This window comes from Thermothelomyces heterothallicus (assembly GCF_042370625.1).
Source record: "Thermothelomyces heterothallicus CBS 202.75 unplaced genomic scaffold P884_scaffold_34, whole genome shotgun sequence".
NCBI classification, from domain to species: Eukaryota; Fungi; Ascomycota; class Sordariomycetes; order Sordariales; family Chaetomiaceae; genus Thermothelomyces; species Thermothelomyces heterothallicus.
The window spans coordinates 92,303-116,615 of record NW_027192595.1 but is presented as its reverse complement, the minus strand read 5'-3'; the positions used below and the strand labels follow the sequence as shown (position 1 = coordinate 116,615).

Genomic DNA, 24,313 nt, shown 5'->3' with positions numbered 1-24,313 from the left:
GCGCCACTCCGTACTGTCGTCATAACGGAGCACAAGCGGTGGATATTGGGAGGGTTTATCTGACACCCACCGCTGCTTGATAGGCGCTTGATAGGCACGAACAGACAGGCCTCCAACCCGAAATACAGCTCCACGACTTCACCGCTTCGCCAGACGAGTTTCACAATCCCGACATGGACCCTATAGTTCCGAGGATATCCTGAGAGGTTCTCTCGCGCACATCCGGGATATAAGAGCTTCCCTGCTCCCGCGGTTGGAACTCGGGTCTCTGACAAATATATCACTCATAGTGCCACCATATCATAATTATCTCATCCGAAGAGTATTTCTTTCTTTTTCATTTTGAGATATACCCTGTGTATTTGCCTTTCGTTTCTCTGTTTTCTGTTAGAGGAAAAGACATTTCATACATAGACTCCAGTTACCATCATCATCATCATCATGTCGAAGCCGGGATTGAAAGAAGTCGACTTTGGCGCTTCGCCAAAGAGCCAGATTCAGACTCCTCCTGACTCGCCGGAGAAGACCACACATCCCAAGGACTTCCCACTCCGCTCCAAGAAGCCGGACGGGCTGAGCATCGGGACCGGCCACGCCAGGAAAGATAGCCGGGGCGAGAGGAGGAACACGAGCCTGGGACACATCGAGCATGGCCTCACCATCCCGACATCACCGAGCTCGCACAACACGATCGAGGTGCCAGCGCTGAGGTCGCCGGATGCGGACACGACGCAGTTCATGCATCACCTGTCGTCGAACCCGTCGACCAAGGAGCGGAGAGTGTCGCGCAACTCGTTCGGCGCAGCCCTGCCCATCCCCAAGTCGAAGCGGCAGTCGCGGCTCAGCAGCGTCACGTACCCGGCCGACGCCCAGGAGGCGCTCGGGGGCGTTAATAAAGCGGCGGTGGCGCAACCGTTGCGCGAGATCCTGACGTCGCAGGTGCAGGACGTGCTCTCGCACAAGGTGCAGAAGGCCAAGAACATGGCCTTCGTCTTCGACATCGACGGCGTGCTGGTGCACGGCGACCGGCCGATCCCCGAGGGCCAGCGGGTGCTGGCCATGCTCAACGGCGACAACCAGCTGGGCATCAAGATCCCGCACATCTTCCTGACCAACGGGTCGGGCAAGCCGGAGCTGGCGCGGACGGAACAGCTGTCCGAGATCCTCGGGAATCCCGTCAGCACGGAGCAGTTCATCCAGAGCCACACGCCGATGCGGGCGCTGGCCGAGTACTACCACACCGTCCTCGTCGTCGGCGGCGAGGGCTACCGGTGCCGGGACGTGGCCGAGGAGTACGGCTTCAAGGACGTTGTGGTGCCCAACGACATCGTCGCGTGGGACCCGTCCATCGCGCCGTACCGCGTCTTCACCGAGGAGGAGCGGGCGACGTCGCGGCCGCGCGACTTCTCCAAGACCAACATCGACGCCATCCTCGTCTTCTCGGACTCGCGCGACTACGCGACCGACATGCAGATCATCGTCGACCTGCTGCGGTCCGAGAACGGGCGGCTCGGCACCGTCGCCGAGGACCCCGTCTCGCGGCGGATCCCCATCTACTTCTCGCAGGGCGACCTGCTCTGCCCGACCGAGCACCCGATCCCGCGCATGAGCCAAGGCGCCTTCCGGATCGGCCTCGAGGCCATGTACAAGGCCCTGACGGGCGTCGAGCTCGAGCGGGTCGTGTACGGCAAGCCCGAGCTGGCGACGTACAAGTACGCCGACGAGGTGATGGCATCGTGGATGGAGGCGCTGCACGGCGAGGAGCGCGTGCCGGACAACATCTACATGATCGGCGACAACCCGGCCTCGGACATTGTCGGCGGCAACATGTACGGCTGGAACACCTGCCTCGTCCGCACCGGCGTCTTCCGGGGCGGCGACAACGACGAGGAGAACCCGGCCAACTTTGGCGTCTTTGCCGACGTCTGGGAGGCCGTCACGGCCGCCTGCCGCAAGGAGCTCGGCGACGACTTTGTCTTCAAGTGGGACGAGAGCGCCGTCAACCCGGTGCTGCGCGATAGCGCCACGTCTGCTATCGAGGTATAATAATCTGGCTAGATTTTCTGGGGTACTATCTTTTTGTCCCACTTTCTAATATTCTTCGATATCTTCTGGGAGGAGTTGGTTTGAGAGTACAAACTTTTTACCATGCTATGCATGGGTCGCTCGCAGGGACCCAAGAGCAATAGAAACGTATTATAGATGAATACCACGTTTAGAGCATCGGCAACAGACGAGTTAGAAACTGTTTATGGCTGTCGTAAGATTCCAATCTCGTTTTGCCATGGCTGTTTGTATCACTGTATTTAGATCTCTAATTCACTGCAAAAAAAAGGAGGGCCTTAATTAATTAATTAATTAATACCCGACTTGATAATATTCTCTGCATCGAAGTCGGACAAATTCCATTTCAACGCTGAACATCATGGGTGGTTCGGGGATTACCATGGGCTCGGCAGTTGCCCATCGTCCAACGACTCTCGCAGCTATTCAGAAGCTTAACTCCAGGGGCGTCGCGTGTAATTAGCGGAGCGTCACGGCAGGCGACAGTTTCGGAGCGGGGTACTGGTTTCTTCCTGTCGGGCCTGGGGCGCGAGAAGGAGAAGGAGCTGCGGCGAAGGGGTAGCGGCGCGTGCTGCTGCTGCTGCATGCGGGAGTCCAGCAGCCGGATCCGCTCGTTGGCTTCCACGTCCGGTAGTTCCACTTCCACATACTTCTGCATCAGGTTGTACTCCGTAAAATGCCCAATTAGCTAAACAAGGTAAATATACCAAGAAGAGCTACGACTACGATGGCAGGGAGACCTTAAAGAAAAACCTGCATTACTAACTTCATCAGCGATGGTAGCGGTTCATTCCGAAATAGGGCAGAGGGAAGAATTGAAACGGCGGCCATTCCACGAGAAGAAACACAATTAATTATTATAGCGAGTTCACATAACCACTAATAATTACTATTTAATAAACCCACTCACTCGCTCAACTCAGGCCTTGTTGAGCAACTGCCTCAGGACCTCGGCCAGCTCCGTCGTCCCGTACTTCTTCTCCCGCGTCGGCCGGGGATCCTCATAGAGGATGCCGCCCTCGAGGAAGCTCTCGGTCATGGCCGTAAACCGCGCGGCCACCGAGGGCGGGAAGACGGCGGCGTAGAAGCCGGCCAGCTCGTCCCGCTCTACCGCGCGCAGCTCGACCCTCCTACCCGTCACCTCCTCGAACGCCTTCTGCACGTCCAGCGACGAGTAATCGCGCGGCCCGCGCAGCTCAAAAACGTGCGGGTTGGACGGCAGCGCGCCGCCCGTGGCCAGGAGCTCGCCCGCCAAGGTCGCGCCGATATCCTGCACTGCGATCTGATGATGGTAAATGCGCAACAGGCGCCTCCATGTTAGCAATGTCAAGACTCGTTTTCTCTTCCTTTCCTTTCCTTTCTTTTTTTTTTTTTTTTCTGGAGTGTGCAGGGGGGAAGGGGATGGCGAGAGTCGAGGGTTGGTGGTGGTAGTTAGGTAATGGTAATTAGCTGCGGGTTTATTATTATTATTAGGTGTAATTATTAATTACCATGTTGAGGGGACGGTCCACCGGGGTGACGGTGGTGAAGAAGAAGCCGGATGGGAGCGTCTCCAGGCTCGAGGCCCAGTTCTCCATAAAGTACGAGGCTCGCACTACGACGACCTCTGGCGCCGCGTCCCTGAGCACGACCTCGGCCTCGTGGTTGGTCAAGATCTCGCCCTGTCCGGTGTGTGGTTATTAGCAGGCAGGCATCTAGTTGAAGCGACGGAGCTGAGAGAGAGAGCCCAGGCGGCTCGAAAGTAATTAGCGTACCGTTCCGTGATCATACTGCGCGCCGATGCTGGAAAGCAGGACGAGCCGCTTGACGGACCCGGCCCTCTTGACCGCCGCCTTGACGTTCTCCGACACCAGGTGGGCATGCGCGACGCTGTCGATGTCCCGGTACACGGGTGGGGTGATGTTGAGCACGGCGTCGGAGCCCGAGAAGTCCAGCGTCCCGGCCTTCTCCACGTCGCCCTGGACGGCCTCGAAACGCGGGTCGTCCTTGAACTCGGCGGGCACTCTGTTGATGTCGCGATAGTAGCCCCTGACGGTCGGGTTGGAGGGGTCACGGAGCAGAGCCCGGATAGCGGCCTGGCCCGTCTTGGGAGAGGCGGGAGCGATGGTGATGTGCATTTTGAGAAGCAGAAGCTGTGGGGTCGTCGACCTTGCTCGGCGATAAACGGCTGCGTTTGAGAGGAGAGTAGTTGCGGTGGTGAAGATGCTGAATTGCAGCACCAGTTAATCAGGCTTTAAAGTATTAATATGCCATTCCAAAACACAGAGCGTGGTTATGAATAATATCTGTCGGTATCCGGCATCGCCGCATCCCCCGCCGTGAATCTCCTCGCTTTGGTCGAGGTCCACATTTCCACGTCCGTCAAACATACCAGTAGGGCTGATGACGATCCATTCCTGGTAAGGCGCCGTCATGGAGGGTAACCCCCAGTATCAAAACCGAGCCCAAATTCTGTCATTTACTCGTTGCTGATGGCTCATTAACAACCACCTACGTTATTAGTCAACGATCTTACAGCATCCGGTGCCGGCTTGTCACTCAGAGAGCCAGATTTGAAAGCAGGTGCTCAACTTGGCATTTTCAACATCAAAGCACGCTACAAGTACTCTCTCGGAACAAAATGGAACGATACTGCATACAGATACAGATGGTCCAATCACAGGTCTGGGGGCAAGCGAGGACGCGTTTGACATGATGTTGGTGTTGGCTAATTAATTAGGCATCAGACAAGCCAAGCCAACACAGCCGTCAGACGGAAGAATTCAGGCGAAACGATTATTAAACCCAGTCGTGGGAGGTTGAGGAGGGCTTGGTCAGTTGCTGGGCGAGACTGAAATGCAAAGTATTAATTAGTTTGTCTTTTTAAGGTCGAACGCTAATGTCGGTCAGCACCGCAAACTCGACTGATGCTGAGAGAAGACCATAAAGAGAAGACCATTGCCCTGTCAGTCAACACAACCCATTGGCTGCATGCCAGGCAGCCTCTTGTTAACCCTCCCTGTAGTTGTGACGCAGCCTTCAATTTTTTGGGTTTTGTTTTTGTTTTAGTGAAGACGGACAAGTCCAGGTCAGTCTTCCGACCTTTTTTTTTTCTGGATGTATTCGACGCGTATGTACATACACTGCACTGCGTAAGGCTGTAATTAATGGGATATCTCCTTGATACAGTACGTGTCCGTAGACACGTCTATCATGTAAGGTTAGATTAGTAAGCCCTGTAGATGCCTGTAAACGGTAGGCTCTTTGTGCCTATCTTCTTCTTATACAGAACCACAGGGCCAGCAAACGTTAATAGAGGACATCGATCTTTTGAACTATTTTGACTACTACAACCAGACCTCCATCAAATGGTAGCGAGCACTGCGACCAACCATCTAATAACCATCAGCACTAGATTCGTATCGCTCTGATGATCAGTTCAGTACCAATATCGCGATAGTTAAGCTTAGTTTCGGCGACTTAGTAACCGAACTAAGCAATTCTGTTATAACCACTATAAAATCTCCCTATTCCTAGCGACTAAGTAACTAGGGCAGTCATCCCTATCTATCCCTCTATTCCTGGTGACTTGGTAACTAGGATATTCTTTTACCTTCTACCCCTTAACTCTATCTTCGTTTATTCCTAACAAATGAACCTTATATCAACACCTAGATCTTTTCCTATAGACAATCCTCCCGGTCGTCTATATCCTCTAAACTCCCCTACTAAATAACTATCATATAAGGAACTCTCTAACTATATGGCAAGTGTACTCCAAAGACGCTATAGAATGCCTCCTCTAATAAGCTTATAGGTACTAGAGCCTAACCCTGGTGGTTAACTACCTTAAGAAAAGGAAGCTCCTATATAAGAGACGGAATTAGCGATAGAATTCGCTAATAAATACGAGATAGAATAAGCTAAACCTAATAAGTTCGGTGCTAACAAAGAGACACTTACTTAGCTAAACGGCAAGATAGATTTTCGATTTGCCTAGCTAGAGGCCTAAACTGACTATATTATTAAAACTACCGAAGGATTTCTTAGCAAATTTATAAAGATGTTTAATAAAAATATAGAAAAGGGTCTTACTAGGATAGACTATAGAATTATAACCTATATAGTGGAAGTTAAAGATTGCCTTGCCCTCTACCTAGAAAAGGAAGTTTTAGTAACGATAGTACCGCTAGTTAAACGTATCGAGGAACTAGAAATATATATAATATAGTATAGGGACGTTCTTAGCAGAGTAGTAACCTAGATAAAGGAGATAATTAATATAATATATGGTTACGAAGAAGAGGAAGATATATAACTGCTTAGTCGTTAACGATCTTCCCTTAACCTAGCTAGACTTAATACTATTACGGAAGAAGTATAAGAAGTTAGTAACCTTATAGAAAATATATACTATAATAGTAGAGCTTTTCCTATACCCCCTAAAGGCGCTAACATTAGCTATAGGTTTAATCTTAGCCGGCCTAAACGCGTGTAGCAGTATAGAATACTATACTTCGTGGCTAGTGGTGGCGGAGATCCTAATTCCCCTAATAATGGTGAAGACGGTAACGACGATCCCCCTAACCGCTACCGTGCCCCTAATGATAGGAACAATAGGCGCTGTCGAGGTATACTACCCTTCGGTAACAATGGTAGTAATGGTAACGGACATCGCGTATACAAATTAATATACGATACCACTATAAGTATATAAAGCCGCTTAGACTTTAAGATCAAGAGGGATAATATTAGCTAGTTTAATCCTTCTTTTCCTAACCTACGATCCCTAGGTATTATTAATAATAGAAAGAACTTAGTATTTACCGACGTTTACTACTTCGCTAACCGTATTGAAACCTTCCTAGAAAGCGACCCCTATAGAAGTGTTAAGATATAGATTCTATCCTACTTTTAAACTCTCCTTGGTAGTCTAGTAATCATCTGATGGACTAACAAATTAAATGGCGCTATATATAGATAACTATACGATCAAGGGCTGTGATCTATCGTAGAACAACTATAAGAACGCTTTATACTAGACATTATAACTGCTACCTGTAAATTTAACGAAAGTCGCTTACGTTTAAAGGATATCGCGAAGGACAAGCAGGTACTTAGCTTCTTTATATAAAAGATGCTCCGTTAGGTACGCTTAATATGTATACTTAACGAATATAACGATAACTAACAAGGAGTTATAGTTTAAGTCTAGTCTGTAATAGACCTCTATATCAAGTAATACCTAGATCCTCCCCAGTAACACTCCTCTCTTAGAAATTATATATAGTATATTAAGTAGTCTCGATCTATCATTCTGGTGGCCGTTCTTGACCACTACCTGTACCTATAGAAGAGGCCGTTCCTAGATAAGTATTTAAAAGCCGAGAATCGCGGTCTTTTCAAGCCCTTTAACTATAACACTAACCAATAATGACAATTTGGCTACCGGAACGATAGACCGTTTAGGAACAATATACGTAACTATAGATTTGATCGTAACTATAGAAATGACCGCTACTACGAAGGAAACCGCCGTGACTAAGGCGATCGTAAGTAATAGGAAGGAAATCGAGATAACAAGTTCTATAAGGACGATCGCTAGCAAAAGGACTATCGTAACCGTACGTACTTTACAAAGGAAGCTAGTAAGGGCTCTAGCTCTAAGTCGGATCAAGTTGACGATTATTTAGCTACTAATGTCCCTAAATCCGGATCTGAATCTTTGGATAGCGATACTAACATTATATATATCGTTTTAGACTTATAGCTTACCTACTACAAGTGCTATAACGCCTTCAATTCCTAATTCGAAGTACGCTCTTATGCTAAATGGTACCGTAGAAAAGGCCCTCTTCCTTCCGTCCGTAACTACAAAGCCAATCTTACGGACTTAGCCTACTATACCTGTAGATTTTATAATACTACCCTAGATTCGCGAAACGCACTTTTCCGGCACTTGAAGTCCTATCAGGAAGTGAAAGCTGGTAACGCTTGCCGCCCTATTAAAACTAGTAGCACTCTTACTAGCAAGTTAGAGGAGCTTACCACGCCGTCGGAAAAGGCGTACCAGGTGTCGGATATAATAATAATGTCGCTAGAAAACGCTATAATAGATATATACCAAGTCAAGGACGTACTAGTCAGGCGTATAGCTAACCTCTACGGATTACCTTTAGGTTATACCTATCTACGCGTTTAGGCGTACTATAAACCAACTAACTGTAGCGTTATAGAGATTTGCCTAGATCCTGGCGCTAGTTGCTCCCTTATTAACTATAGTTTCTTATAACGATTAAACCACTAGATTAAACGACGCAAGGGCAGAGTCAAAGGCGTAGGAAACGCTATACTAAGCCTTAACGAATAGATGACGTTCGATATCTATCTACTGGGTATAGAAAACGGTATTCCTACCCTAGCTAAGTTTACCTGTTTGGTGTAGGTTATCAACTCCCTAGCGCTAAATCTCCTAATAGGCAACGAATTCCTAGATTCCTATGACGCTAATATTAACTACTAGCGTAAGGAAGTCAATTTATAGTTATTTAACTTCCGTATTCCTTTTTCCGTATATATGTACTCTATACCCTATATACGGAAGGTCAAAACAACTAGGGAAATTACCCTCCTGCCTAATCAACGGGTAATAGTGCCTATCGAATATAAGCCTCTCCTGACGGATCGTGCCTTCGTATTTAACTTAGCCTACACAGCCGTTTGTAACTTTATAGTAGATACGAAGACTCTAAAAGTGGTACCTGTCAAAAATACTATACGAGGAACGATCCGTATCCTAAAGAGGCACCCTATTAGAAAAATCAAAGAAATAGAAGATAGTAGCTATTTTGCCTATTTATAGAAGATAGCTTTTAGCGCTATAACTATCGTAACTACCGCTATAACGATGGCTATACCAGCTGTAGCAACCGACGTTAACCCTACATTGATAATCGCCAATCACTATAACGTTATTCCTATTAATACCTCCTTCGATTTAAACAACTATATAGGAGCAATTCTCGAAGGTAGTTACATCTCTCTAAAGCGACTCGCGCCTATAGTAATATTTACTAATATTAAAAACGTAAATTCGAATATACCTATTAGCGACTTCGTCTTCTAACTTACCTAGCACTCTAAGAGAATCTAACGGCTAGATATTTCGTTAAAAGCAATGCCTAGAGCCGCTAGTAACGCTACTAGCAGTGAGAAACGTAAACCACGAGTACTAGAGAAGTATTCTACCCTAGGATTAAGGATGTCCGGCTCCCTACCTAAGATTGTTACTAATAACGGCGTCTATATCTATATAGGCGACTCGGCCCTGGCTAGGAAGTTTACTAACCTGGTTAACGAATTTCTATAACTCTAGAATGACAATAGTCTGATCGACATACTAAAGAGCGAATAGATAAAAGTGCTACTGGTAGAAGGCTAGTAATACCAGAAGATACGCTCCTACATATACCCGTTAAGCTAGAGGGATAGGGAAGTCCTAGATAAGACCTTCGACGCCCTCTATTAACAGGGAAAGATACGATTCATAAAAGAGGCTACGCCTTTCGCCTATCCTATCTTTGTTATTTGGTATAATATTAAGGGCATCGCTAAAGGTCGCGTTATCATTGATCTACATAGTTTAAACAAGGTCACTATCCTAGATAACTACCTATTACTATTATAGTTAGAGATTATCGTAGCCCTATATAGGAAGAAGTTCATTACGGCCATTAATACTATATCGTTTTTCTATCAATTTAGCGTATATCTATAGCATTATAATAGGTTTATGCTAATTAGTCTATATAGTTTAGAATAGCTAACTATAGTACTTATAGGTTACTATAATTTGCCCGTATACGTATAACGGTTTATAGATTAGCTATTATAACCGTTTTCTACCTACTATCGCGTATTTATTAACGATATTATTATCTTCTTAGATATAGCCAAAGATTATATACGCCATTTGAGGACTATCTTTAGCCTGTTCGAGAAGAAGAATATCGCCATTTCTCCTACCAAATCCTACATCGGATACCCAGACGTAGAACTCCTTGGCTTTCGGGTAGACAGTCTTGGCCTTACTAATACGGCTTAGCGTGTCGAAGCGTTCAAGTAACTGTCCTTTCTATATACGTTAAAGGCGTTAGAATAATATTTAGGTACTACCGGATTCCTACGGCATTTGATTCTATACTACGTAAAGATCGCCGAACCACTATAAAAACGTAAAACTAAATTGCTAGCATAAGGGCATAAGTCTAGCAGTTTAGAAGTCGGTAACCGTACTAAACGAATGGGCTATTATAGCTATACTTCTTTCGAACTAACCAAGTAAGAAAAGGCGTCTTTTTTAGCCCTATAAGAGGCTATCTATCGCGAGAACCTAACTATCTTATACTACTTTAATCCTGGCAAATAGCTATATATTTAACTAGACGGCTATTTAGAGCGCAGATTTGGCGTTATAGTCTTCTACACTCGCGACGAATATAACTAGCACCTAGGCGTACCTATCCCGGCTAACCAAGTGCTACTAGTTATATTCCTAAGCCGCCTATTGACAAAGGCTAAGATACAATATAGGCCCTCTAAACAAGAAGTTACTTATCTAGTATAGGTAATTTATAAACTACATACGATAGTCTATTCGGTGTGTATACTAGTCATTGTATTGACTAACTACGCTACTATACGCGGAATTGTAGAATAAACTAACCTAGATACAAGCTCTACCGACCGTGCTAACCGCCGCCTAATTAACGCGTCTATCTACCTATTGTAGTACGACCTTAAGGTCTACTATCTTCCTAGGAGGCTTAACTTCGTACCAGACGCCTTAAGTAGATTAAGTACGCTAGGGGACCCCGAACCGTCCAAACGCTCTAATAGATTAGCTATACTTAACGACGTATAATTCGCCTTTGCCAAAGCGTGGATAGATCCTGACCTCAAGGCAAAGTTCGTTAGTGGCTATAAAACTAATACCAAATATGCCTATATCATTAAGGACCTTAAAACCAAGTATACGGATAGAGCTATTAACGATAAGGGCATCGCTATCTTTTCGCGCCACAGGCTACCGTTTGTCTTAATCGACGAGCTCCTCTACTATATTTGCCTAGACGGCACTCGCGTGTTATACATACTAGTAAGCCTCGTATAATATATCCTTAGCTTGGCCTATAATAAGAAGTATCACTTTAGAACTAATAAGATAATATACGACTTACGTAGTATTACGATCGATAGAAAAACTAGGCGAGTAAAGGATTATATAAAACATTGTCCTATTTGTCAAGTTAATACTATAGATTATAACCTTCCTATAGGTAACTACTAGCTAATCTACCTATCGGATATACTACTAATGTAGGTAATCGCTATCGACTTTATAATAATACTACCATTAGTTACGTTAGCCGGAACGCTATAACACTTAGACGGGTATAATAAGTTCGATTTAATAATAATAGTATCCTATAAGTCGTCTAAACGAACGCTCCTTATACTAGGCTACTCTAGCTACATTACTACGAACTAGGGCTATATACTAATACGACAATTACTCCTATCCGACTAGGGAGTACCAACGGCCGTTATATCTAACCACGATCGCAAATTTACTTCCGAACTATAGATAGGCATATAGAAGATACTAGGTACGAAGCTGTTAATAACAACCGTATATTACCTACAGGGAGATGGTCTTACGGAGCGAAAGAACTAGACTATAGAAATTACTCTATACTTCTTCGTATATAAGAAACCAGATGACAATTAGACTACTATACTTCCGTAGCTTTAGTAGCATTTAAATAGCTCCTACACCACCTCTATTAGCGTGTTGCCATACGAGCTACTATACAGTTTCAAACCCGCTAGACCGTTAGAAGCGCTAACTAAGCCGTTATCAAATACGGCATAAGATATCCCAGTCCTACACAAATATCTACACTAGGATACCTAGATAGTAATAGATTTTATAGTAGCTCGAGCTAAACGTAGATATAACGCTAGCTACCACGATATCGAGTTCAAGCTAGGCAACCAAGTATATTTACGCCTATACTATAACTACCATCTACCAGGTCAACTATCATATAAACTGTCCTAATAGTATATAGGCCCATTTGAGATCATTAAATATATTAGCTATCTAGTATACCGCTTACAATTACCACCTAATATAGATATATACCTGGTAATATCTATAGCCCATTTATTACCTATACCTCCCGGAACCGACCTATATAACCGCGCTATACCATCTACTAGCCCTATAGAAGATAGCTATACCAATAGCAGACTAGAATCTGATGACAAATACAAAGTCAAGCGTATTTAGGACTACAAGCTTATATATAGTAGATACAAGTATCTTATCAAGTAGAAAGGACTTGGCTACAAATATAACGTCTAGAAAACTAACTTCTAGCTACGCTACACACATAAGATAGTAAACGAATACTAGGCTCGTCAAGGAAGGCAACTAACCGCCTCGAAGACTCGCCCAGAGGCAGGCACAGCTAGAAAAGCCATATCGAAGACTCGCCCGGAGGCGGGTACGGCTAGAAAAGCCGCGTTAAAGACTTGCCTAGAGGCGGGCGCGGCTAGAAAACGCCTACGTGGAACGAGTACGGACCAGAACGATATATAAGATACCATAGTGGTGGTATAATACCACTATTTGTAACTAGGATATTTACATAGAAAGAGAGCTCAAATTGGGAGCTATTTGGAGCCTGTAGTGCGGGTACTGCGTTTTCTTTTCTGGGCGGGGGACTTGATGTAGTACGTGTCCGTGGATACGTCTATCATATAAGGTTAGATTAGTAAGCCCTGTAGATGCCTACAAACGGTGGGCTCTTTGTGCCTATCTTCTTCTTATATAGAACCACAGGGCTAGCAAACGTTGATAGAGGACATCGATCTTTTGAACTATTTTGACTACTACAACCAGACCTCCATCACTCCTAAATCCAGAACTTGACCTGATATGATTGGCAAACGCTAGATAGTTACCTATTTACTCTGAACTCATCCCGGCCAATATGGTTCTTGTCAGAATACCCGTACTTAAGGTGCAATTGCTGGCGGGCAATTACGGCGTCGCCGACTCCGCCCCGTCGCTCCAGGCCGAACCGGGCCGTCACCGTGTCGTTGCGCGCCCTCGTCGTGCTGATCGCGAAGTCGTTGAGCCACCATCCCGGGGCCAAGACCGACGAGGCGGTGCACCCCCCGGCCGTCGGGAGCGGGTCGCGCAGCGAGTAAGGAGGCAGCGCCGCCCGCCCCGTCGCCTCCTCCCCCGCGAACGTGCCGTCCGTCACGCCCGTGCAAAAGGTGGTCGTGTTGCCCTCGCCCGTCCCGTCGAAGACCTGGCATTGCAGGTCCAGCGCGGTCGTTCCGTACCCGGTAATGGCGAATCTTGGATGCGGGAGTAATGTTGTTAGTTGCCCATTGGCTCAGTTGTCCCAGGTACTCCTAATAAAGCTAATACGTGTTCCAAGGGGAAGGGGGGAGGGGGAGTAGCGACGTACGGCTCTGCCGGGTCCTGGTCGTCGCAGTACCAGGTCTGGTTGATGGCGAGCACGAACGTGTCCGCGTCGAACGGGAGCGCCGTCTCGATCTGGTACTTGTCCGGGCGGCGGCGCGGGACCTGGCCGGTGCACGTCAACGCGTGCGGCCCGCTGTCCGCGGTGAGCGGCCCTCCGCACGAGGCAATGTATCCCAGGTTGTCGTTCCTGATGATGACGAAGGCGTTGCCGGACTGCCGCGTGCCCGAGACGTTTCCGAGGTTGATCTGGCTGGCCGTGACCTCCCAGGCCGGTTTTTCCGACTGCGCGGTGCAGCCTTCTGCGTCGTGCCCCGTCGGCCCGCTGACGTACGAGGGCGTGACCTTGACGGGGGACGAGAGAGTCGCTTTGACGAGCACGGGCTTTGTGGCTCGGCAGGTCGTCGTCTTGCTCTTCTCGTCCGCGCAGTCGAGGCCTACCGAGCTGTTTCCAACGGCCGAGAAAGTGATTCTGAAAAACCCATCTGAAGGTTAGCAATGCGGATGTCGTGCCCGGAAGGGATTCGGGAACGACGTGCGGTTCGCTCGGGGTCAGGTCGCTACAGGACCACGTCTCGTTGAACCGGAACCATGCCGTTGCGCTGTCGGCGCGGAAAGCGGCCGCGAGCAGGTGCTCTGTCTCGTTTCTGACCCTGCAGCTCTGCCATCCTCCGGCCGTTGGGCTACTACTCGACGAGCATTCCACCTCCAGCGAGACATCGGTGGCACGATTGAGGGCGTTGAAGGAGGCAACAGTCTGGTTCGCCGCTCTATGGAGCTCGAGGTTGTCGACCAGCCAACTCGGGGTAGTGAAGGAATTAATCGTCGTGCATCCGCCGGTGGACTGAGCCCGGGCAGGGCCGTCGCCAATGGCTGGTGCAAGCATCGCAGCCAGCACTCCAACAGAGAGAACTCGTGCCATTGTGTAATTATACCTGGGTACCGTAGTATGTATTCCGTGCCCAGCGGTGTTCGGGTTGGATTGTCTGGCCTGCCCGGGATCAGAAGCAGCAAGACCCGGGCTCCTAGATTCCAAACATCGCGACCTTCTTACAGCGCTCGGGGATATTTCTGGTTTGTTCTCCGTGACCCCGCAGTCTGAAGGAACCAGAAGAAAGACGACATAAATAGATGAACCTATTCCGGCTGTAATAATAATCAGTCCCTGCGGGTACAACTGTTCCAGACGAGCCGGCAATTGCAGACTCTAAAGTGTCATCATGCCAAGCTGGATATTGAACCCCGGCAAAGAAATAATTACTGCAGTTAGTTTACTTTGCATCTCCGTCGAGTAATTCCTCTCGGGTTCGAGAACGTTCCCTTTCAGTCGCGTACCTCTGCACACAACCTGTTGACGAGAGCAAAATTCCCTTTTTTTTTTCCTTTTCACCACCTGGGAGGACATATTAAAAATGGTCAGCTCAGTTGCCCAATTAGTGTGATCCAAGACGCTGCGGTGCTGCCATCGTACCGAGCCATCTGTTGGTCACCTCTGAACTTTGCACTCTTAATTAATCATGATGAGAACATCCCGTGCCAAATAATTGTCATTCCGAAATTCAGTGCTCACTGAGGAAAAAAGGAAGCCTCGATCATGAAGTTACCCATCCCAAGCCCAGCCCATGTCGTTATATATTAATTAGATGCCCAATCCTTCCAACGCGATGATTAATTAAACCCAACACTGAAGCGAAGAGGCGACCTCCAATCTTGAAACCCTCCTTGAGCAACTCTGTCCAGCGCCTTTTGAACCGACCATTGACTCCGAAACCCGATCATTGACACATACTGCCCTGCACATTGACGACCCATGCTTGGAATTGACAACTTTGGTTCGCGCTCAGAATGCCTCGCCGTTCCTTGTGAAATTGGCTGCTTTGTGCGCGAAGGGATCGAGTGCTGATTTCTGTGCTGACTTCGAAGAGCTGGCCGAGTTTCATCCTCGGTCACGGAACTGGAGAAGAGCCAAGGTCATCCTCGGTTACGTGAACGGAGAGGCCGCATCAGTCGAAACGAGGTCGCCGCCAAGGAACTGAAATCGCGGTCGAGTGCGAGAGTCTTGATGAGGAAATGGTTGGAAGCAAGCCAAGATCAGTAAACTGGTTCATGGGCTGCATCGGGTTGAATGCAGCACCCTGACCGGCCCAAAGAATGCTGGAGCCCCCCACCGCAGGGTATCCCTGCATCTGGTTGATCGCCATCTCTTGTTGTCTTCTTGTGTTCCGGTTGTCTTTCGCGTTTGGTTGACAGGCAACCCAGACTAAACCGCAGCCCTTTCCAGGCTCTTACTCCCTGCATCTCTACGAGGGCACGCTGCTGGTCCGCTTCGTCGCTGAAACGGACAAAGCCGGACCAGCAGGCAGTGCTCTGTCAGTCACAGGCGCGAAGAGCCGCATCTCTGACAAAGATGCTGTACTCGGGACTGCGGTCGCTGTCACAGGCATTGTCAGTTAACAACCCGAAGCAAATCAGCATCACCAGCGAACGGAAAACATACTCTCGGGTCGCCATGCCTGTGATCGCGAATGTCAGCTGCCAATGAAAAACGGAAGGCAAGCAAAAACGATGAACTGAAAAGAAGCCGAACACAACAAAAAAGGTGCTTTGCCACTCCAAGAAGAATACCGGTGGTGGTTCGCGCGGGATGTCATGAGAAAAATGAAATGAAGAACTGAAGAATTTCATACCTTCCCTTGCCATCTCTCTTGTGCTCCCCTTCCCCGATCGACTGCGTATGGGGGTCCCCGAGTGTCGTTTTTTAAGGGATGCCCGCGAGGGCAGCCCCGACAACTGTACAGATAGCCACGTTAGCTGAAACCATGTTGCGCTTGGGAAGTTGTCTGAATTCGAGGCATGCGGGAGGAGATGATGGTGATTTTGAAGAGAGCGACGGAGAGAGGGCAGGCAAACTGAAAGGCAACAAGGAGAAGAATGCAATCGTTTCAAACTGAAGGGGAACAAGGAGAAAAATGCAATCGTTTACGGTGGGCGAAAGTCTTACCTCTCCACCTCAGCTCATTGAGGATGGCATTGTACCACCTCTCTTGTGGGCTGCCATGAGCGGCAAGCCACGACTTCAACCGGGCCTCCCGGTAGATCCGACCCCAGTCAACGCCCGACGACACCAGGTGGTCAACCAGGTGCCGCGCCTGGGCGTCCACTGGGACGAAGCTTGCCGATTCTGTCAAGTCAGTCAGCATCGACGATTGAGAGCCAGCAACGACGGCTGGTTCTCGGCGAAGGGGGGATACTTACGGCTGTTGAAGTCGAGGACTTCCCGAGATCTGTAATTGAAGAGGTTCCTTGATTAGTTGCGACAACGGCGAATGGTCGGAGGAAGTGGCGGAGAGTATAAAGATCAAAGGGAGAGGCAGAGGGCAAGGAGGGAATGAGAAGGAGCGGGAGTGGCCGGGCCGCCGGCGAGAGGAAGCGGCCAAGGGGGAAGTGACTGGGCAAAGGGTCAAGCCATGACTTACGACATGGTGGTTTCTTCTTGGTATATAGTTTTGTGGTGATCGTTGTTGTCACCACAAGCAAGAAAGGCGCTGTGATGGGTATTTTAACTTTTTGTTTGTGGGAGAAAGGGAGAGGAAGAAAGGCGAGAAACAAGGCCAATTTATAGACCGCCCTCCTATCGCGTAACAACGAGTTGCTCTCTACCTCGCCCCACTGAACATCTGGAGGTGTTGAAGGTTCGGACGGCAGCCGGGCGCGTCACGGGGGAGGAAATTCTCTGGAGGTGACCGAGCTTCTCCCTGACAACCAACTGGGGGGGCAGGACGGATGGGCATGGCGGTATAGCTCTATAACGTATCGGAATATAATGGAACGCAGCAGGGTAGAAACCACACGAGATACCCTTAAATACATTTGTTATTGACTTGTTCTTCTTGTTTGTCTTGCCATCAGTAGTGCTTGTCTGCGCGTCATAAAGGACTCAGCGCGCGGACAGCAAACCACGGCCACATAGATTTACAACCCGCGTTCTGGCGCGAAACCCGTTTGCCCGTTTGCACGTTTTCTACAACAAAGTCTACCAATTGTCAAGCCAGGACATAAGACTAACTGCTTCAGAACCAGTTAGCCGAGGTACAAGCCTACTTTTGCTGTGAAGCGATATAGTTACGGCCTTGACAGCTGAACGCTTGTTGATACAAAAGCAAGAAAGAACAGCTCGCAGTGAAACAACGTTCAAAATCTGAACATTCGGAGATGCCACCGACTACTCGAGACGGCCGGGGATCACCGTGACTCTTATATTATTCTCAGGTAAAGGCTGGTTAAAATCTAGTAACTTCGATGAGCAATTGCGAGTTAACATCTGAGCAAAAACAGGGTCAACCGCTCTAGCCGAGTCGCTTAATTGATAATTACGAGTCAATCCTGTTCAGGGAACGCAAAGGCCGAGAAACGTTTAACGAAGTTACTGTCAAGTTTTACATCGGAGTGCTGCGACAATACGAGAGGCACGAGAGTAGGAATCTACGGATGTCAGCAAGGAAGAAACACATGTCAGGACGAGTGGGCTAATGTTTGTTGACGCTACTCAGGGGCTGATTAATTAATTAATCGCGATCGCTTGGTCGGCGGGGCGACACAAAAGACTCGCACTATACCCGGCATGCAGAACGTGCCTTTACCTAGTGAACCTACTCGCGGTGACAGATGCCGAGAAAGAACGATACGACACAACGGAGAAAATGAATAACTCGAGTGAGAGGAGGCTTGGAAGAGAACACGGCCAAGAGAAGTATCTAGTGAAGGGAGAGAGATATACTGCCAAGAGAAGGGTATACAGAAATCGTAGTACAAAAAACGGCTGACGAGGAACGAACACAAAATGAACGACACATTCAAGATTGAAGACCAAACATTGAAAGTAACATGGGAACGGGAAGAAATGAGGTTGCAGACGAGGTTTCAACAATATCGCGAAGGAGGACCGCAATGGGTTTTTGCAGAAGAAGAGGGGGGTCAAAAGAAGTGAACATATCTGCGTCGTCACCTACCGCTGCAACATCTGGCCGCCGGGCCTCGGTGAAATTGAGGTATGTACATCTCCCGGAGAGAAGTGTAAACCCTTCCTAGACGCAGGCCGGTTGATGCAGCCAGGCGAAGGCTAATTAGATTGTAATAGCATCCTGTTCCAACTTCAAGTCCCGCGACATCTACTGACTCCAATCGCTAATTACAGCCTGTCTATTATAGAACGAACAAGCACGCGAATCAGAGTAGAAGGGCGCTCCGTCTCAAAATGGGCCTGATGCACCGCATCTTATAGGGGGTTATGTTTCACAAGGCCTCCGAGGGCTCTCTAATAATAACTAATAAGTACATATAGACGCCCACCATGTAGCGCTTCGCTTCGCTGATACCAAACAGATCACAGACAATCTGAACTCTCGAGAACCGTCCGGAACTAAAACACGGATAAGATAAAAAAAAAAGAACAATAAAAGCAGCAAACCACCCCTCCCCCTCTGACCCCCTCATTCATTCAGACCGTCTAAAGTCCGTCTGGACCCGGATGCCGTGCAGGGGGACCTCGTCCCCGCTCGAGTTGTCCGGTTCGGCGGCCTTGGCCTTGCTGCCCTTACTCTTGGTCTTGCCCTCGCCGGCCGGCCGGGTCGTGACGGCGTACTGGTAGGCATAGTGCCCGTGATCGGGCCGCAGGCCCGCGTCGGCGGCAGCAGGAGCAGCAGCAGCCGCGGCGGCGGCGGCCCGGCCCTTCTTCAGCTTATCCAGCTCCTCCTCGTCCTCCTCCGCAGAGTTCTGCGGGTCCGGCAGGCGGTAGAAGGCGCCCGCGCCGTCCTTGCGGGTGGTGCCGGTCCGCTGCAGCTCCATCTCGGAGAGGACGTCGGCCGGGTTGGTCGTCGTCGTGTTCGTCGACCGCGCCGCGGCCAGGGAGGAGGAAGGGGTCTTGTGGTTGCCGCTGAGGCCGGCGGCGCTGGCGCCGTGGCTGCGGGAGAGGGAGGAGAGCGGGGTGCGCTTGATGCCCAGCTTGCGGGCGCAAAGACCGACGACGGGGCCGATGGTGGGAAGGCAGGCCGAGACGATGCCGGCCGACATCTCGATGGCCGTCCAGCCGACCGTGGGCGCGAGACTGTAGGTTGGGTCGGTGTTGGTGTAGGTGAAGAGGACGGTGAAGCGGTAGGCGGAGGCGAAGACGACACTTTTTGAAGGGTAATTAATAAGTCATTGACAAAAGTATTGGTTAAAGAGACGAGCAGTGTCTGCGGGGAGGAAAAAAAAGGAGAATCGGTAGGAGACTTACAAGAAGCCGAGGCAGAAGGCCATGGTGACGCCCACCTTCTCTGGCCTCCGTAGCTGCAGTTTCCACACCTGAGGAATGGGCAAGGCCAGGATGACGACGTCGGTGAGAATGGTGGACGCGGCGTTGGCGATCCAGGTGCCGACCTGGTTGATGCAGTGGCCCGGCAGTTCCGGGTACCAGAGCTTCTCCACGGGCACGCATATGAAGATGAAGAGGAACATGCAGCAGATGCACCAGGCGACGACGAAGCCGCCGACGATGTAGGCCATCTTCTTGAAGTAGGGGAAGTGGAAGATGCGGTAGTACATGAGCAGGATGGCGAGCTTCGTCCAGACGAGGTTGTAGATGTAGAGGATCTCGGCCACGACGAGGAACTTGGCCATCAGGACGATCTTGTCCAAGGACACCTTGTCTGCGTGGATGCCCATTCCGGCGCTGTACATGGCGAAGATGAAGCCGACGACGACAAAGTTCCATGACTGTTTGTTTGGGGCCCAAATTTTAGCATCCGACGTCCGGCCACCGCAACACCGTGCTGCTGAACCCCTCCCCTCCCCCCGCGGGAGTTACTACGCACCATGGAAAACATGATCATGTAATCATCCCACCACAGCTTCTGGGCCTTGATGTATCGACTGAGCAGGCGGAGGGCGACTGCCACCACGGCTAGGACGGTCACCGAAGCTACGACGGCGACGGTCCATGGCTGGAGGTTGTCAGGATCGTATCCCGGGATTCCCGGGAGCGCCGAATCGGCGGCCATGGCGGCGTCGTTGTCGATGGTTGTCGGTCCAGGACGAGGTCAAAGTTGCGAGAGTAGGATTAAGGTACGCCGTTGTGTTGGTTCATCGCCAACAAGACAGTTGTTGGAGGTTTTGAGTTTGCCTCCCGTGGGTTGGGGGCTCCGCCACACTTAGGGATACCGAGAATGGTGAGAAAAGTTTCTTTTTTTTTTCGAGGCGTCTTGGGTTGCATCTCATGCATACTAGTGTGGTGTAGTAGTTAGAGCTTGTGGAGTTCATAGATCACCTCCAGGGTCTCAACCCCTGGACCGGATACTGACTCTACTAATTATGTACACTAGTCTACACTATGCTAGGAGTACGCCCGCGCGAGCTGACAGGCCCGACCACATACGCTAATTTAACAGCCGCAAGAGAGAGGGAGAGAGACAGAAAACGGTCGCGTCTCTGGGACGATAACTACTAGTAGTCAGCTACTGTTGACGGAATATTCCGGACTTAGGTAGTCGGGGCAGTTAGGTACTAACCCGGTAGCAGGCAGGCCCCAAACAGCAGTCTTCAGCAATCGAGGCATTCCTTGCGCTTCTTTCTTGCAACTCCAATCAGGAGGGTTCGGGACGGGTCGCTGGAAGGGAAGTGGAGGATAGCAATTCCAACGGCTTTTCTAAAAAATGGGGCAAGACCGGGCATCACCAGAAGGTCCAGGGATGAAGCTGGTCGCCGATGTGGTGGATCGGGTGATGCAGTGATGCACCGTCATGGCTCCGGAAACTGGACGCCATTGCCATGTCGGTCGAGAATGGCTACACTAGTGCGCCTCGGCATGACAGACAAGAGAACAAGAAATTGGTGCAAGGGGAAGTGGTGCTGCACTAGTGTGCGCTGCAAGTAATTAGTATGGACTCCACACATTAACTTGGAGCGAATGTTGCCCATATTGTACATGTAATCCGTACACTAGGAAACACTAGACTACGATGGGTCCGCTTCTCCGCCCCGGTTCCACCAGGCCGGGATACACACGGCAGTTGAGAGCGGCTTTGCGGCCAACACGTCGAGCCGCTCGGTGTCAAGTGCGTCAATCAGTGCCAGCGTTGTATCCGGGTCGGGGGTGTGTGTGCTCTTTATTTTTCGCGGATGCGACCTCTGCTTGTTGTTGGGGGCCGAAATTTTAATGTGGGAAAGCTAACGCCCCAGACCAGATCTCCGGGCTCTTCCAAATCCATACACTAGAATTAGGTAAACAACCCACGTGGAATTACACTACTGAGCACCTCCTAGCTGCCTCAACGCAGCAATCCGTGGACAACCATGACAGATTTTGATTTCGGGCAATGAGTTGACTAATGCCGATCAAACACGATGGCGCAAATGCCGTTCAAACTTCCTTGTACTGTGTACATACACTACGGAGTACTCCGTAGTAAAGCTGTGAGGGACAGACCGAGCTAGCGGAGCACGCCCGTGGAGCTAGGGGCTCTCCGGAACCTCTTCCCGGATTTATAGCGCAGTGGACCAGGCTCCGTAGTATACACTACTGTTAGCGAGCGGGCACCTCGGTCCTTTTCGGGTCCGGTCGAGAACCTTTGCTACACTAACCCGCTCACTTTTCCCGCCGTCCTCCGTAGACCCGATCGAATCCACCTCCTAAAGCAGGCCCCTCTCGGCGCTGACTCCTTGACAGGTCTCCAGACGGCGTCGAAACGGCTATTACACACACTAAGTACTACAGGATTAGGTCGATCACTTGTTATTCGTGCTCCGCTACTCCACCCCCTCCCTCCCTCCCTCCCCTCCCTCTCCCTCCCCACCCGCAAAGCCCCCCTATTCAGCGAGGAAAACCGGGAGTGCCCTGCGCCGCCCTGCGCTGCCCTGCCTTTGTGCCTGCGAGTGTTGCGTATGTGTATGTATGCTAAGACAAGCAACAGTGTACCCCAGATAGGACACGGGATCCCGATCTTACACACAAGCACACACCCACAAGCACACCCACAAGCACACCCACAAGACCAAAAAATAACGCTCCTAAGCACTTCCTGACGCTCGTCTTACGTGCCCAGAGGCTCGACCATCCCCACACCATGGCGGCGAAGACGACGATTCGAGTGCCGCACCTGGGCGGCATCGAGGCCGGCTACGCCTTCTCGGGCGGGGGCTACGACCCGGCCAAGCCGACATGCGTGCTCATCAACTCGATGTGCACGACCGTGTCGCTGTACCGGGACCAGTTCGCGGACGAGGCGCTCACGTCGGCCGTCAACCTGCTCGCCATCGAGCCGCTCGGCCACGGCGCCACCCGCTGCCCGACCGAGCACTTCACCTACTGGGACTCGGCCGTCATGGCCCTGCAGGTCCTGGACCGGCTCGGCATCGACCGCGCCTTCGCCCTCGGCACCAGCCAGGGCGGCTGGATCGTCGCCCGCATGGCCCTGCTGGCCCCGGACCGCATCCGCGGCCTGGTCCTGCTCGGCACCTCGATGGACTACGAGTCGGCCGACTCGCGCGCCAAGGGCTGCTGGGACCCCAAGACCCTGCTGGCCTCCTTCTACGACAAGTGGTCCGCCCCCTCGGGCCCGAACCCGGACGACTTCGTCGTCGACGACGTCTGGTGCGGCATGGTCGCCTCCCTCGGCTTCGGCGCCGCCGGCACCCCCGACCTCGTCTCCTTCTGGACCAGCACCCTCAAGGACGTCTACAAGGGCGACGAGGGGAGGCGCAAGCTCAAGATGGCCCTCGCCTGCCTGCTCGACCGCGACGGCCTCTGCCGCAGGGTCAGGGACATCACTTGTCCCGTCTACTGGCTTCAGGTGAGTCTTTTTTCCTTAACTGCTTTCCCCCTTCCTCTGCCTTTTTTTTTTTTTACTCCCCATTCTCTGTTTTCCCTACTACTTTTACGATTGCTCACCCTACTCTGTCTTGCACAGGGATCCGACGACGCGCCCTTTGGGACCACGGTGCCAGCCGAGCAGATCAAGCTGTTCACCTCGTCCAAGGAGGCCACTCTCACCATCATCCCCGGGGGCAATCACTACCTGAACGCCACAAACCCCAAGGAGGTCAGCGAGGCCTTGCTCAAGCTGGTCAACAAGTACAAGTGAAAAGAATTGTCCTCGACGCAACTAGAGAACGAAGATAGAAACATACCTATCCGACGTGCACTGTTCCCCCTCCCCCCCCCCCCTCCCGGTGGCCGAGTCAATATCTCCCCTTCTGCACCCCTTCCCTCCTTCTAGAGTCCTCTCTCCCTCCATTGCTTAAGCTCCGAATGCCCTCTTTGGAAGACACAGTGGCAAGTCTGTTAAAATAAGGTCGAACATTGTTTGCGGTATTGCTGCAGAATTATGAGGGGCTCGGCGCCTCGGCCAACTCAAGACGAAGACCGTGTTCCAGCTCCATCTCACATCAGCGTTCTCGAGTCGTGTGAAATAGGAGGAATCCTGATTCTGAACGAGTTAGGTAAGAATGTTCATTGAACGTAGCTGCTTTGCCGCATGTCTGCTTGGTCTTGCATGAGCCACCGTAATTACTTTATTTCAATATTCACCTCTAGTGCCTGGTGGTAAGGCAGTTAACTACCCCGAGGTTAATGATGCTTCCCCCCCCCCCCCCCCGGGGCTTTCCCTTTCTCCCTCACTGTTTATCCCTGCGACTGTAACCATAATGCGTATCTCTTCTCCCTTAAGGGGATAATAG

The 24,313-nt window shown here is 50.3% G+C and overlaps 6 protein-coding genes across 6 annotated transcripts; 2 read left to right on the top strand and 4 right to left on the bottom strand.

Moving 5' to 3' along the window:
• Positions 1–441: 441 nt before the first annotated feature.
• On the top strand, positions 442–2,046 carry P884DRAFT_210969 (HAD-like domain-containing protein; the record flags this gene model as incomplete). The annotated part of the gene is made up of 1 exon (XM_069439041.1): positions 442–2,046. The coding sequence occupies one exon, from the start codon at positions 442–444 to the stop codon at positions 2,044–2,046; it is 1,605 nt and encodes a 534-aa protein (XP_069293928.1).
• A 937-nt stretch (positions 2,047–2,983) lies between these two features.
• P884DRAFT_303169 (uncharacterized protein) lies at positions 2,984–4,181 on the bottom strand (the record flags this gene model as incomplete). The annotated part of the gene is made up of 3 exons (XM_069445001.1): positions 2,984–3,346; positions 3,555–3,725; positions 3,819–4,181. The coding sequence occupies 3 exons, from the start codon at positions 4,179–4,181 to the stop codon at positions 2,984–2,986; spliced, it is 897 nt and encodes a 298-aa protein (XP_069293927.1).
• An 8,844-nt stretch (positions 4,182–13,025) lies between these two features.
• Positions 13,026–14,525, bottom strand: P884DRAFT_303168 (uncharacterized protein; the record flags this gene model as incomplete). The annotated part of the gene is made up of 4 exons (XM_069445000.1): positions 13,026–13,043; positions 13,158–13,476; positions 13,590–14,040; positions 14,168–14,525. 4 exons carry the CDS (start codon positions 14,523–14,525, stop codon positions 13,026–13,028), a joined length of 1,146 nt encoding a protein of 381 aa, XP_069293926.1.
• Positions 14,526–15,230: 705 nt separating this feature from the next.
• P884DRAFT_317400 (uncharacterized protein) lies at positions 15,231–15,789 on the bottom strand (the record flags this gene model as incomplete). The annotated part of the gene is made up of 1 exon (XM_069445312.1): positions 15,231–15,789. One exon carries the CDS (start codon positions 15,787–15,789, stop codon positions 15,607–15,609), a length of 183 nt encoding a protein of 60 aa, XP_069293925.1. The 3' UTR covers positions 15,231–15,606.
• A 3,307-nt stretch (positions 15,790–19,096) lies between these two features.
• Positions 19,097–20,640, bottom strand: P884DRAFT_211066 (uncharacterized protein; the record flags this gene model as incomplete). Its single annotated transcript, XM_069439052.1, has 3 exons — positions 19,097–19,775; positions 19,878–20,356; positions 20,455–20,640. The coding sequence occupies 3 exons, from the start codon at positions 20,638–20,640 to the stop codon at positions 19,097–19,099; spliced, it is 1,344 nt and encodes a 447-aa protein (XP_069293924.1).
• Positions 20,641–22,701: 2,061 nt separating this feature from the next.
• On the top strand, positions 22,702–23,718 carry P884DRAFT_211111 (Alpha/Beta hydrolase protein; the record flags this gene model as incomplete). The annotated part of the gene is made up of 2 exons (XM_069439055.1): positions 22,702–23,427; positions 23,545–23,718. 2 exons carry the CDS (start codon positions 22,702–22,704, stop codon positions 23,716–23,718), a joined length of 900 nt encoding a protein of 299 aa, XP_069293923.1.
• Between the last annotated feature and the right edge of the window lie 595 nt (positions 23,719–24,313).